The sequence below is a fragment of the Melospiza melodia genome, chromosome 2 (assembly GCF_035770615.1).
Source record: "Melospiza melodia melodia isolate bMelMel2 chromosome 2, bMelMel2.pri, whole genome shotgun sequence".
NCBI classification, from domain to species: Eukaryota; Metazoa; Chordata; class Aves; order Passeriformes; family Passerellidae; genus Melospiza; species Melospiza melodia.
The window spans coordinates 109,384,550-109,400,746 of record NC_086195.1 but is presented as its reverse complement, the minus strand read 5'-3'; the positions used below and the strand labels follow the sequence as shown (position 1 = coordinate 109,400,746).

At 36.2% G+C, this 16,197-nt stretch overlaps 1 protein-coding gene across 12 annotated transcripts in view; it reads right to left on the bottom strand.

The window, feature by feature from the left end:
- Positions 1-16,197, bottom strand: part of GPC5 (glypican 5) — a 596,960-nt gene that overhangs the window by 399,859 nt on the left and 180,904 nt on the right. For all 12 annotated transcript variants that reach the window (XM_063149526.1, XM_063149523.1, XM_063149528.1 and 9 more), the window contains one exon: positions 3,823-3,943. In XM_063149526.1, coding sequence (XP_063005596.1) covers positions 3,823-3,943 — 121 coding nt within the window. The remainder of the gene's footprint in view (positions 1-3,822; positions 3,944-16,197) is intronic.

The following is a 16,197-nucleotide window of genomic DNA, read 5'->3' as shown; positions in this document are numbered from 1 at the left end:
CGTAAGTAAGTAGGCACAAATGCCACACCTTGTGGATGAATGATTCCAAAACATGGTTCTTTGTAGGAGCAGATGAGGATTCAGGTAATATATTCCATCCCAATTTCCAATTCATACTTGAACAGCTCTTACAAAAACACACGTTACCTTGACTGTGCTGTGGTACATTGATAAAAGCTTTAAAAAATGCAGATGGAAAATTTAGTTGTTAGCATGCCAAATCAGTGTCAAAACAAAGTCTCATCTCACTATTTTTGCAACCTTTTTGAGACAGGTAAATGGGCAAATGGCAGCATGGTGAAACAGAGCGTTCACCATGCAATAATAATGACAAATAGTAAAGGAAATATTAGACTGTCACCAGCATTTAATGTCATATGAAGTAATGGCATTCACTCCTTTAAGGAATGTAAGCATCAATTCCATTAGGGACAGTTTTCAGCCCTTTGTGGAGAAGGTAAATATTATTTTATGCATATCAGCTAGCACTCTAGTGGTATAGCAGTGCAAGATGGGATCTTCTCCAAATAAGTTCAGACATGCCTTTTACTGCACCGAGAAATTGGAAACCATTTATCCTGAGAGAAGCATTCAAATTTCCAGTGTAGTCACTAATGGTAGGTGCCTCTGGAGATCTCCAGAGGGAGATTTGCTCTGCCTAATTTAGACAGGCAGACATATGGGTATCTTCTGCCATGGCAAGATTTCCTAAAATGAGGAAGACTTTATTTAACTTGTAAATACAAGCTCCAAGTAATGTCAATTACTTTCAAAAGCAGTATTCTTTTGAGATTCTCTTCTGAAAGAAGAAACACGCTGGAAAGACCAATATCCAATTGTCTGTAATCACAGCTCCAAAATATCATATTTACTTCATAACCTCAGTATTTGCACTTGCAGGAATGATGAATTAAGCATGGTTTTAACTTATTGGGGAAGAAAGGAAAATAATTCCCATTACTGTTTACACCATATGAAACTGACTTTGCTTATCTTGATTACCTATTAGAGTGATAGTTGCAGACTGCAGTACATAAAAATGATATGCACTGAACCCATAATTTGCCTGTCAAGAAGATAAATGAATGAGAAGGGTCCATCATTTAAAACTCTCAAAAGTACTAGTCTGTACAAGTAAGGAGTTTTACAGAAGAAGGTGACTTTTTCAAGCCATATTCAGCACTGACTGGTTCATATCAATTCCTGTAACTTCACTTTGTTGCTGTGAATACGAACCTGTGGAGTCCAGGGCTCAGATTACAGGCATTGGGGTCCAACAGAATCAAAAACTTCTATTGATTTTTTTGGTAAATCCACTATTTACAGAAAAAGAAGGATTACTGTGAGCCTCTCACAAAGGAGAGCTACCCAGAAACCACAGCCTGCTGAAAAGAGATACTGTCACTTATGCAGCCAGGGGTTGATTTCAGGGGTTTAAAGTTTTTAACAGGAGACAACCTGGAAAATACAGTTTAAACATTGGATATTTACATATTTTAAAGCAAATTCTTTGCTTGGGATTTTTATGCCTTTGTAAAACCAACAGGAAAAAAACTGAGGAGATGCTAAGAAATCCGTCTGTTTCTGTATGCAGGGCAGATTGGTCTGGATTTGTTTTCCTAAGTTAACATTAAATGTGAGCAGAAAAGGATCTCAAAAATATCTGCCCTTTTGCTATTTTCACCCTAAAAATGAATTAAAGTATACAGTTTGTAAATTTCAGAAATTATTGGTTTTGAAAAACTTCACCAATATGTTTTACTCCCACTAAATTAGCTATTTAAAATTTTGAAGTTCAGAAATACAGCTTGGATAGTGTGTTATGTTTAAGTATGACTGTCTCTGAGGCATCACCACAATCCATTAAGCTCCCCTTATTTTCTGCCCCATTGTAAGCTTACTACGTGATTCATCTTTTTTCATATCACACAGGACAAAAAGGTGATCTTTTGTATTTCAGTCTCTAACTTACACTCCTCATCTTCTTTTCCCAAGCAGTAAATGGTGAAGAAGAAAGCTTTTTTGCAGCTTCTTCAGCTGGGGAAAAGCACTTATATGTCAGGTCTCTAAGGATTTTGATGCTCTCTTTATCCCTTGACCCTATTTTCATACTCAGAGCTACAAGGAAAGAAACTATCCCACAGAAAGAAAATATACTTGGAGGTTAGTAAGCATTTCAGTATGTAAATTGTATGTCCTTTTCCCCAAGATCCACTCAAGTCTTTAGGGACAAGGGCAAGTAAGCTCTCAAAAGGAAATACTTTATAATGGAAATTTTCTATTCCAGTCTTTTAGGTACTCACTCAAGGAGAAAACAACACAACTTCAAGTCTCTAGAGGAAACCAACACAATAAACTATACAGAGCAGTTTCATTATAAAAGGAGGAAAGCATTCCTGATAGATGGAACTTACCAAGTAATATTTACAAAGTTTATCTTTGTATAGTATTTTGTAGTTATTAATTAAACCACTACCATCTCTTGTAGTGAAAATTGCATTGATTTTTCCAACCATTGTAGATGGCATTTTAATAAAGAAGAGAGACAAAAGCATGATGCTGAAGCTGGAGGGATAAAAAAGATATTTCTTTTAAGAAGGAAAGAATAATGATTGCCTTTGAACTTCAAATCTAATTCCACTTCTCCCAGAAAACAACACTACTGATGGAAAAGAAATTTTTCTGGTTTTTTTCTTTTTTCTATTTCAGCACTCTTTGTTTGGTTGTCAGAGCGGAGTTATTGTTCACAATTAGAGATATAAGAACCAAGAGGTTTCGCTGTGAAGCTATCAGTAATATTTCAACTCCAGAAACCATGTGGAAAACTGTACTTAAAACCTGTCAAGAAGATGTAAAAACAGAATTAAAGCAAGTCCTTAGATGGATATAAATGCACTAGGCAAGAAGAAGACATTTAATATCTCTAATTCTCTTGCTTGGGGAATGGGGTAGAGAAGGGAATTCGAGACAATAACAGTGAGAAGCTTCATGGCCTCCCTAAGTAGCCTCTCCTTTTACCAGTGCAGTGAAGAGGATACTGGGTTAAATGGGTCACTGACAAGAAATGCCTGGAGAACCTTTCTGGTCAGTGAGCCTTCAGATCAGAGTGAAAACTTGTATTTTTAAACTGAAATACAAAGCTTTTTTTGTTGTTGTTGTTGTCAAAATAACTGCTGTCTTGTTCTTCGACAGAATTATGCTTTTGTCCTCTAGTTCTGACTATCTGTGCATATAAATGTGACATGTAACCAGAGACACCTGTAATCCTGTAAACCTATTGCAATAATATAACTGTACAGAGCCACGTTGGAATTGACTTCCTTGTAAGCCTTAAATTTAGTAAGTCACAGATATGCATACCAGGTAAATAACACCAACTTTCATTTAGCAGGCATGTGATTTTCATTCAAACTTCCTAGTTTTTTTATCTGCCATCTAAACAAAGTTAAGAAAGAACCTAGATTTAACAAAGAGGGAAGAGGGAAATTATGTCTTATTGTTATGTAAACATGTGCACACAGTTAATATCCCTGAATCATCCTGTTGGTGCTTCTGCATGCTCGCTGCAATGCCGAGCTGTGTGCTCGCAGGTACAGATGGCCCAGCTACCAGAGCCTCACTTCCTACACTTATCTGCCATATGCAAGCCTTTTAACTAAATCATTTTTAATAAGTGAAGTGAGACACAGAGCAACTAGTGTTTTGCTGTGGATGTGCACTCAGCAGAAACTTGAATTAACCTTTATGGTGCAGTAAATTAACACTTTCATTACTAGAGTGGTAGTTAGAACTATACTGTATCCATAGGAAAAAGCTCCTTACCTGAATAACATGTTTCAGCTTGTCAATAATTTGACTTATTACAGGATCTGTTCCCTTCACTTTCACTTCTGGATTTGCAGACTGAGCTTTGATTCCACTGCCAACCACACGGTGTGTATAGCTAGTTTGATACAGAAACACACAGAAAAATGGTTTAGTAACTTACTCTCAGAGAGTCATCTTCTAGTTTGTATTGCCTCTCATGGCACCAGCATACCTCTTTAAGGAGATGCATTAATTTTGTGCGCATTTTTTTCACAAAAAGAAATACAACAAAATGTAATTGCTGCATTCCATAAAGTTCTGTTATTTATTACCATTTTAAATTTACTGCAAACTTTAATAAGGAAAATTATCTACATTTTTTAGCATGAAGCATTCAGCCCTGTGCATGTCTTTTTGTGCGTGTGCAAAAAGACTGTGCTCCTTTTTGATTTTGCTAAATACAACAGCATGATGATTACCTTAATGCGTGACATTTCAAGGTCTTAAAACAAACTCTAGATTCCATACACACTCTATGTTCAGAAATAAACCTGAAGATTTTTAGTGGTTTTGTGAGTGCATGCACAGACTGAATATTTATTGAAAGATAACAACCATATTGTGCATTAATTATTTAGCATTGCATAAATTATATAAGTAAGAGATGGCCAAAATGTACTTGATATGTAGATATATAAAAAGACATAAAAACTAGATATAAGCTGATTCAAAAAAGAACTGCTTCAGAAAGTAGAAGTTATACATTGAACATTGTTTATAATACATCAAAATTTAAAATACAGTAAATAAACTAACCACCGAGCAGAATTCTGTAGCTTACTAAGAAGCAATTCTTCATTCAACTTACCATATTATATGTAATACTCAAGTTATGCAAGAAAAACTGAATATCTAGCTTCTCATCACAGATACTGTACATTATGCAAATACCCTCCATATGCTATATTTTTTCAGTGTACTCTATAAGAGGATAGCTCTATAGCTCTCTGTCTCAAAAGTATTTTGCCAGCTGTTATGCTGTAAGGAAAAGAAAGGAAATAACCTTATCAGAGTAAAGAAATATCTAATTCCTGCCTGCTAGATCTGCATATAAGTGCAGACAACACTGCATATTTAAATTTTGCAGAATTTGTTTTATGAAAAACATTACAGGTCCTCTTAGCTCTGCAGAAAAGCTTGCATGTATGCTAAACAATGAATGCAGTTCAGTAAAAAAAGGTTGCTACATGACAACAATATTTTGTCCTTGATCTTTACTTAAATTTCACCCTAAATGAGATTGAGGATATTCCTGAGGAAGTGTACACACTGAATAAATGAATGGCTCATATTTTTGAAAAGGTGTTACTCTCATTTACAGCAGACAGCTTTTTGTGCTGCCTTGTAGCAATGGAGCCATTTGCCAGCTTGAAATGATGGGGAAAAACTTTGTATATAGGGCTACAAAATCCACAGTCTGCCTGCTTATCTTGGGCTATTGTTTAGTGCAGTAATTTGGACAGGGTCAGTAAACTTTCTGATAATTCTAAGTGTGAAAAAATTAAAATTAAACATGAAAACCTTAAAAAAAATTCTTTGGCAGTCATTTGTATAAAACAAAATATATAAACAAATAAGGAATTATTTATATATTCCTGAACAATGCTGCAGTGACCAGAAAAAACAACTGGTTTAACTCAACATACTAGTTTAATGCAACACCAAAATTTCTCTTCACACCATAACACTATAAAAAATCTTGAAGGTTATGTCTATTCTTTTAATCCAGTGGTCTTGTTCTGTTTCACAGCATGCAAAATCTGTGTTCTCACTTTCTGTCACTCAGAATTTTCCAATTAACACCTTTTTTTCAAATGCTGCAAACCCAACTATTGCACATTTTCCTGTGAACTGCATAACTGTGAAAAAGAATACCCTTTCTCTTTTCTTAATTCAATGATAATCATTTCTCTAACCATGCAAGAAGAAATAAATCATGCAGAAGCTGAAAGTTCCCTAGACTACAATTTTATTCGTATTCACTCACCTGAGAATTAGTTGGCTATGAATCATTCAAGACTGACTATCATTTATTTTTCAGCTATTTCTACAATGAAATCAGAAGTTTTGCACAGCTGGTACTTGCTGTAGGACTGACTCTTTCACATGAAAGAAAGTAGCTGGGATAATGCTGTCTTGAGAGTGGACCTGATATTAGGAGTTTCAATCATGTTCTCCAACCTCTTCAGAGTCAACATTCTCCAAATTCCTCTTCACCTTTTTTCAGTTGAGAGTGGGGAAGGGTAAGAAGCTGAAGCAGAAGTGACATGCATTGAAACAGTGACAACTAGCACACTAGTGCTTGATAACAGCACATCTTTAGGTCTATTAAACAAATATTTGGATCAATAGCTATGTTAGTAACAACCTTGGTATTACTTTTTCTTATTTCCCTGAGCTGTTTAGCATATTTCCACCTTCTTTCTGACTACTGATCCTTCTCTCACCAACAGCTGGCATGATCCTTTCCAGGGTTTACAGAATGAATTTGTTATTTCCCCTGCTTTCTGCTGCCTGCAGGCTTCCTTATCCTTCATTTTCCAACAGAACAGTACACCTTTCCACCTAAAGCCTTCCCAAATACTACCCCCAGACTCTTCAAACCTTGCTCTGTGAAAGCTGACATATTTCATCCCATTCTCCTGACATTTTTGTCTGTTACAGGCTCTAGAAGATCCCGATTAGCATACAAGTTTATGTCAATACAGAGAATACCAATCCTTAGATACCAACACTTTGAACCCAGTATTGGTATAATCACTACACATTCCAAAGTTTTCTGGTTCATCAAATTTACTAATATTTACCATATTCCCACCTTGACTTTTAAAGGAGTTGATATTTTTCTACTTTAAAAAATCCTTATACTTTTGAAGTGATGAGTTGTTATTCAAGCTTTGAAATTATTTTACTCCTTTGAGAGTTTTTAATTTTACATTCCAAGACTTCAGTCTTGAAATTGATCCTCCAGGTTCTGGATGTGAGTTCTCCCCCAGGATCATACCAGAAGTAACCATCACATATGGAAAATGAAGAGCTGGATTTCAAAAATTAAGATTCATTTAAATGGAATTTGATTTGGAAGAATATTTTGCCCAAAATATATTTGGTTTGCTTGGCAAAAGCAAAGCCCAGGGGTGGCTGCAGGAGTGGCTTCTGGGACAGGATGCCAGAAGCTTTCCCCAGAGCGGAGCCAATGCCAGCCAGCTCCGAGACAAACCCACTGCTAGCCAAGCCCGAGCACTTCAGTCAGTGATGGTGTAGCACTCCTGTGACAACAGATTTAAAATGGAGAAAAAACTGCTGAGCAAGAGGAGGTGGATGAGATGAACTGAGAACATGAGAGAAACAGCCCTGCACACCCACATGGAGAGAAGTCTGTGCTGGAGCAGGTTTGCTGGGAGGTGACCCTTGGAAGAATCCAAACTGGAGGAGCCTGTTCCTGATGTACTGCGCCCTGTGGAAAAGACCCACGCTGGAGCAGCTTGTGAAGAACTGCAGCCTGTAAAAAGGATCCAAGTTAGAGAAGTTCATGGACAACTGACTGCCATGGGAGGGACTCCATGTTGGAGCAGGGGAAGTGTGAGGAGGAAGGAGTGGTAGAGAGAGTGTGTAATGAATGCCAAAATGTGAGTACACTCAATGTATTGAAGTAAATTAATGTACAAGTTTCTATTTTTCTTGTTATTGGGAATCCTAACCCGTATTAAATTTGCCTTCACTGCGAGGTGATCCAGCTTTGACCAATTGACATTAAAAACTCTCATTTAACTTTGAGTTTGTTGTAATTATATGCTCTGACAAGTCATAAGGCAGATTGAAAACCTTTTTTCTTTCTTTGGGTGTATAATAAGGCATTGACAAAACCTTATGAAATATTGCTTTTTTGATTCTTATCATAAAAGTAAGATTATGAACATCAACATAGTTATGTTTAATCTACTCTTTGTCTGCTTGAAACACCATCTTTTGCCTGCAAAAATTTTAAATTACTCATAAGTTGTTTCATACTCCACGTAATTGTGTTTAATTAACAAATGTCTAAAAATCTAACATCTTCAAGTATTCTAATGTAAATTAAATGATCTGTCAAAGCTAAACAGGCTGTTGGGAATCTAAGCATGGTACACAAAACTTCATCCCTGTAAACTCACATTTACATGCAAAATTTGTTTCCCTTTATTTGGGGGTGGGGGGAAATATAAAAATCTCAGACTCTTGGTTTGAGAGACTTCATTCATTTTAAAATTTTAATATGGCATTAATCATTTTCTGTTTCTCTAACTCCTAATGTACAAGTAATGGGAAAAATATTTTAAGGATCCCCACAGAGGTAGTCTGACTTAAGCAAGTGTTGCTCAGATTTGAATCCTGGGGAAAAAAAATGACAAATTTCTTGCTAGAGAAATAATAGACCCGCCATCTGTGCTCATTTCTGTACAAGCACGGTAATGTATCACATCACTTTAATAGGCAGACTTGGTCCCCAAGTACTATTCATTTTCATCAGCATTAGGAAAAAACCCCAAGAACTAATATATTTGTATTCTATAAACATGTTTTAAAATGATGAATAACTAGGTGCCCATTTTCTGAGTTCAATATATGAATATTCATATAAATACCTATAAATTACCTATTACTCTCTATTGTATTTATGAATACAATTGGTGGGGTTTACTTGTGATTCTCTCAAGATAAAAGAGAAAATCATGCTTTATTTGCTATCACTGATTTCTTGGTACATGCAGTTGGAAAAGCTATTAGAAGTAATAAATACATAAATTCTTGTATGATTCAGCCATTTTGGATGTGGTGCTTCAGGAAGATCTGTGCATGTATATCCCTCCAGCACAAAATAATCTGTATAACACATCTTCTGATGACAACTAATACATCATGTTTATGGTCAACCACTGATTAGGATTTTCCTTTTCAAGCTACTTTTAGATACTTTGACCATGTTTCATGTGGGAGATTAAAGTAATGAAAAGTGTACTATGACAGAAAAGTTATTGTCCAGAACATCCCTACGTGCACTGGCAGTCAAGCCTCTCCCAAGACACCTGGTGATATTCCACACTTTAGCAAGTTTAGCAGGTCACTCCATCCTGATGTATCTCTTTCAACTGCTACCATCACCACCTGTCACAGCTTTCTTCAGGCCTCCAGTGGTGTTCCTCAGGAATCAGTACTGGGGTTCGTCCTGTTGAACACCTTTATCAATGGTTTGGAGAAGTGGCTCAAATACAGCCTCAGGCAGTTCACAGATGACACCAAATTAGGTGGGAGTGTTGATCTGCTGGAGGGTGGGAAGGCTCTGCCGAGAGATCTGGAAAGATTCAAACAGTGGGCTGAGGACAAAGGCATGAGGTTCAGCCAGGCCAAGTGCTGAGTCCTGCACCTGGTTCACAGCAACCTCATGCAGCACCATAGCCTCAAGGAAAGGGGGCTTGAGAGCTGATCATCAGAAAGGAATTTGGGGGCGCTGGCTGACGCACAGCTGAACATGAGCCAGCGTATGCCCAGGTGGCCCAGCACTGATTGTCCCTCTGTCCTCTGCATGGGTGAGGCCTCACCTCAAATCCTACGTTCACTTTTGGGCAGTCATGTCAAAAACTACATTGAGGCATTGTAACATATCCTGAAAAAGGAAACAAAGCTTATGAAGGGTCTGGAAAACATGTCCTATAAAGAGGTGCTGGGGAAATTGGACCTGTCTGGAAATTGTTTAGTCTGGAGGAGACTTGGAGGGAACATCATTGCTCTCTGCAACTACCTGAAAGGAGGCTGCAGTGAGAGTTTCTTCTGCCATGTCTCAAGTGAAAGAGGAAATGGCCTTAAGATCTGACAAGAGAAGTTCAGATTAGATATAAAAAAAGCCCAGATCACTGAAAGAGTGGTTGGGCATTGGAATAAGTTGCCCAGAGAGGTGGTAGAGTCATCACCTCTGGAAGTGTTTGAGAGGAGTCTGAGTGATATGGTTTATGGTGATAATGCTGCTATTTTGATAGTGGGACTAGATGATCTTGAAGGTTTCTTCCAACCTTGATTGATTCTGTGTGAATCTTGTGCTTTTCAGTGCTTGGGACAATTGCCACTATCAAGAGCTACTCAGGAATCTCTGCATTTAGTTGTCAAGTTACCCTTGGGAACTTGGTAACAACTGGGTAACTTGACAACTTAATGCAGAGATTCCTGAGTAGCTCTCAAAGTGCCAAGGGTGATGAAATTGAGATGACTGTTGTGGTTGGGACAGGGTTACACAGGGCTACATTGCCTTATCCCTGAAATGCTGTGTGTGTCAGATAGTCACACAGCTGTAGGATGTTCAGCGGGGCCAGAGCTGCTGCAGCTGTACAGAGACACTGCCTGACAAAACTTGCTTTGTTAATCACTTTGTGGCAATAGAACTCTCATCTTCATTTGTGATATTTCATCTCAAATGAGATCTTACTGCATTAGAGTAATCTTCATGACAGTAAACAGAAAACAACCACAAATTTCTCATCTGGTAACAATGGTGAAGTCTGTCTCCATCCACCTAATTTTCTGCATCAGAAACCAATTTGGTGTAAATGATGCAATGCTGGCTCTCATCTGCTTGAAGTAAGCAATGAAATGCTAGAAAACTCTTTAAAGTAAGTGTTTGCTTCTACTGGGTTCTTTGAGAAGATCCAGATGATGAGAATATATGGTCAAGAGACCAAACAACTTTTAAAATAGTATATTTATTTACCTTCCCTGTTTTCATATCCTTTAACTGCCATTAATAAAGTAACCAAGCTGCAATTTCTGCAGAATGTTCTCTCCTTTGTGAAATGGATTTTCTTTTTTGTATCCACTAGTTTTCAAAAGTAAGCCTTCATGTACTGGCCTTGTTAAGGGATTTGTTTTGTTCAGCTTCTCACATTAATTGAATTCTAGAACTTAGCTTGTTGGCACTTACAAGTTTCGAGCAAGCACCCGTATATATATATATATATATAGTCTCACTGTGTTTAAGAATGGTAAAATACCACAGTGTGCCCACTACATTTTGTTTTATTTCAGACATGGGATATGATTTTTAATAACTCAGCTTGCTTGCTTTATGATTGCTGATAATTACTGGTTTACATCTGGTATTGTTAGCATCTTCATCACGGCTGGGCATTTCAAAATTCTGGGTAATGTTAATTGAGAAATTAACAATTACCTGAATACAAGTGAAAAATAAACATATGCTACAACAAATGAGTAAGAGTGTTCAGTGGTGTAAATTTTAATTACCAAATATGAACAAATCAAAGAATCTCTGCAATAATAAAAACTACTTGGAACTTACTTATGCTGGCTATTTTTTAGTGTTACGTAGTTTTTTAAGAGTAGATATTGCAAAATTAGCTTCAGAAAGTTTGTAAAAAATATCTTAACACCTAGCTATCAGAAACAGTACTTGCAGTTATTCTAGGGGAGATCCCATTTCCCCTAGATATTTTCAATACATTTTAATTGATAAAAATTTCAGTAAAATAAAATATAAAATAAAATGTATTTGAATTTTTCTGTGTTTTCAGACCTGCAATTTAGTATATGTTTAAAAAAAACCAGATTGCATATACACTTGTTAAACATGGAGAGTGGAAAAAAAACAGAGTAAAGTTGTACCACTGTTTGTGCTTCAGAAAAAAAAATTGCTCCTATAATTATTTAGGCTAAAACATATCTTTAAAAAGACAGGTATATAATTTTCTATCATTGACCAGACCTGCCTTGTTAAAGGAAAACAAAAAATAGCAGATTAGTCTTAAGATTTTTCTACATTTGAAGACTAAGTGACATGTTTTTGAAATAGTGTTTTTAAAAAAGATATTCCATTTTAACATAGCTATTTGAAACTAGGTTCACATGAATAAAACAACACTGAAGTATATAATTAAATATTATAGAGTCTTTTAGAGTATTTATTTCAATGAATTTCCAAGTGTGGCACAGTCCTGTTTTTTATTTTGTACAGTACAAGATCTTTTATCATCAATAATTTCCATTATGTTCTAATCCCACAAAACATTTTTGTGCTCTTCTAAAGCTCATAAACCCCAACATTCCATCACGGCCTTTGTCTGAACACTAAAATTTTTGAAAGGATTCTGTGTGTGGTTGGAAGCCAGTTGGCCAAAGTTTTAATGTTGGCTCAGTCTCCCAAAACTTAGCTCTTAATAGGCCTTGAGAAGTGCTAATTGTGTCCTGAAGGCTTCCTTGGGCAGACAAGTTTCCCTCTAGAGATTTCCGAAAGCATCAACTGGTGTCCAGCTGCTATGCATGGAACATGTATTTAGAAGGATTGTTTTACTGTGCATCTGAAATTCTCTACAGGATGTCTGTAAGTCAGACTCTCCTTTTTTGCAAATAATGTAACTTCTATTAAGAGCTACGTTTTCTTCAGAAGAAAAAAATGCTGTAACCTACATACTGAAAATTCATTTATTAAAGCTTTCTTCTAGCACAGCAAATTTTATACTGTTTCAAAAATTACAGAACTTTTGAAGAATTTTCACTCGAAAGATGCCGTCAAAATTTGTCTTCTTGTCAATTAATGGTAATCACAGTAATAGTTATCTATCTGCACCTATCCCTGCAGTATGTTGCTCTTTTCTGGACAGAGACACTAGTCTTACATGTGATGCAAAATGAATGCCCCAAAAAGCATGACAAAACATGTCTGCAATGCACCTCAAAAAATAAATGTGTTCTAGTAATTGCAAGGTCTGTCAAAGAGAAAAGAAGAGCTTTGAGACCGATATTTCATTTAAACTAGGTGCCTTGGGTAAGTCACATGTTTAAATTGAGAAAATAAATTCTTATTACATTAGAAAATAACTAAACAGCAGACATATGCAAGTGCACTAAATCTATATAAATGAGGACAACAGTATCTCCTTCTTCTTGTAGCATTCTGGAAATCCTCTAACAACCATCATAATTCTATTGTACCTTCATTTAATGGAGCAAGGAAATGAGAGATATTAATTACCATAAACAAGCACATAAATGTTTACAGCAAATAGCTGGCAAAACAAAAGGAATTACCTTGGAAAAACAATTCAAGCAACTTGGAAATACAAAGCTGTCAAGCCTAATTAGTGTAAAATTGAGAAGCCTGCTTCCCCTATAGGATACTGAAATGTTTCTGCTTGGAAATGACAAAAGGGTCATGCAACTGTGGCATTATGTAGAACATCAAACCCCGAAGACAGAAGCATGACGTGCCAAATTTTGTCCAACATAATGCTTCAGTGCAGAGACCAAAGGGTCCTCTAGGGACCTGGAATGCACCTGATAATTTTGGGACTGATGAGGTTTATCTCTCAACCTCATAAGAAGTACACCACTACAAATTATGTCAAAAGTGCACTTATACAATCTGTTCTTTGTTATTGAATGGTTTGGGGTTTTTTCTGAGGTAATTTATGGAAAATTAGCACAAAATGAATGTAAAGCTCTGGTGAAGGACTATCAAGCAGATAATTAACTTGAATATGATTATTGATAAAAGAAAAAAGGTCATTCAGCAAATAAAGGTCATATGGAGGAATCAACCTAAGTCACTGTGCAATGCTAACATGAAGTGCTATTTCAGCAAATTCACTGACATGAGCCACTCAACAGATTTTTTCTTGTTTATCCTAAAGAATTAAATCCCATATGAAAAAGCTGTTTTGTACTGTCCCTCTCTGTTGTCCAAGTACACCCAGAGTTAGCAAAATATTGGTGAATTATTAATAAATCAGTGTAAGTGGCCAATCCATCTCTGTGGCTTTGGACTCCTTTTGCCTTCCTACTTTATCTAAATGTGGATTAATGATAATGATGCATACTAGGACTCGATGACTAGCACACAACAGATGACACTTTTTATCTTAAATGTTTTTTGAAACCTATGAGCCTAATAGTAATTGGGAGGCGGGATGGGGGACAGGAAGGGATTTGTTGTTTGTTGCTTGCTGTTTTGATTTTGTTGGTTTAGGTTTTTTTTTTTCCCCAGTTAAAACACTTCAGTGTAATCTGTTCCCATTTTCAACACTATCAAGTCTTGGAGAATGTAACATTTTCCTGAGGAGATTCCTGAGGATATAATTGCCTCTTCATTCAAACAATTTTAGACTTACTCAAGCACACTTACATCATATACATCTGTGTGGAAGGAAAATCAGTCCCCTGGATGACTCCACATTTTGGATTGGAGAAAACTTTTCTCAGCAACTAGAAGTTTGTTCAGGAGTCAACCTGTAAATTTTTTTCATTTCACGGCTTTATTATTCACAGCACTTTTGCTGGGAGCATTTGCATTCCCTGATTTGCAAACTACCCGCATTGCCTGTTCTCAGAGCACCGTGAAAGCTCCTATGAAGAACAAATATGGAGTTATGTATCAGAAGTTCTACAGCATGCTGCATTTTATTAAATAATAGAAACAAGCATTACACTAAAATGCCATTTATGTGATAGTGTTACTTAATCTTCATGGGAAATTAAGCTTTTTGTACAATGCCATATTTTAGCAATTACAGTAAAGTAACTTTTCATTTTGCGCTGGTGCTTAACAAACCTTATACAAAAGACAAGTACAGTTGCCTTAACCTTTGGTGCTTTTCACCCTCCATGAGAGCCATGATGGGTATTTTTTTAAAGTATTTCAGGACAGATCACGAAGAATATAGACTTCAAATAAAGTTGTACGCAAAGATAGTGGCATATGCATGAAGACCTTCAGTTTCAGAAGCCATTAGTAGCAGAGTAATCAGCTGAACTTCTGTTCCAAGTAACAAACTTCTGGAGAAGGCTGAAGTATATTCTGGGAAGTCACTATGCAGTTATCTGGAATGGCCTGTTAAGACTTGTGTCCTTCATTTCCAATTCTGTTAGACAAAATTATATCAGTACCACAAAAGCATGTTTTAGATGCACATTTTTAATATCTAGCAAAATAGGAATAATGTAAACACTATACACAAAGGACATAATGACACAGGGGACATGAGCAAGGATAAAAACACGTTCGAGGATCTTTCAGTTCTGGCCACAACATTTCAGCCCAATAATTCTTGCATTCATGTGTCATATGGAGCCATCTTTTAATGTTTATTTTAAAAGATGAACTCACTCTTTATCTTCTGTGGGCACAATCAATAAATATGAGCTAAGAAAGCTGATATAGATAATGTTTAACAGTTTAAAGACTGGGATTGTATTAGAGGTTTAAGAGCTTTAATGAACTTAGGGGTTTCCCTTTCTTCCCAACCATCCCTTCTTGTGTCTTTTTACAAATTATACTTATCACATTCAGTTATTTCTTTCTTTATGATAGAGATGAGTGAATGTAAATACATTTATTTTTTCTTCAGTAGGAAAAGGTTCATAGGACCCTAGTGGTAAAAATATTTTAAATAAATTTTATGAAGATCATATTTTCAGGTCCTTGGTTCAGTTTTGTTGTCATATGAATCACAGTAATTGTTCTTTGTCTGGGCCCATTGTGAAAAAAAAATGCAATAAAAATGCAGCAGTGACTCCCATTCAATCAAATCTGAACAAAATACAGCCTTTAGACAAATGCCACAAATTTTTACCCTGAGAATGCTCCCCATAAGAACAAGAAATACTATGAAATAATTAGCAACTGTACTCCACCTACTTATTTTAGCTATTGAAAAATTAGGCATCCATTGCCTAAGCATCTACTTCCCACAGAGTATGGAAAAAGAAAGAAAAAAAAAGGCCCTCCTTCTTTTGGGAAATAAAGCAATAGTGTAGGATGAAATGATGGCTTGTCCTCTCCATTGGACATGCCTCCTAGACAACCAGTCTAGACACAATACTGAACTTTTAAATAACTAAACTCAAATTAGATTGCCTTACCCTTGGGGTACTGCTTTCTGAAGTGGTAAGCTTCCTGAAGCAAGCCTATTATTCTCTCTGTTTTTCAGTTTTCCATTCTAAAGTGATTAGAATTCTTGCTAACTTGCATCATGGAAAGCTCTGTGAAAAGACAAGAGCTAAACATTATGATATGTCCAGCTATTTCAGTAATGGGAATTGTATACCTAAGCACCAATAAAATGTCAAAGAACTTGGCTTTTTTTTCTGGAACACACAGTTCAGTGCATTCTAGAAAACAGGACAGATAATGACAAGATTTATCTTCCCTTTTGTTTCTAAAGAAGACCAAAGTATTTAATTTACTGAAATATTCAGCAGAACCAGACAAATTGAAGGACAAAACTTATAAGAAACTAATATAGATTGTAATGAAATGCTGAAAGCAAGGAAAAGAAGGGTTTCACTTTC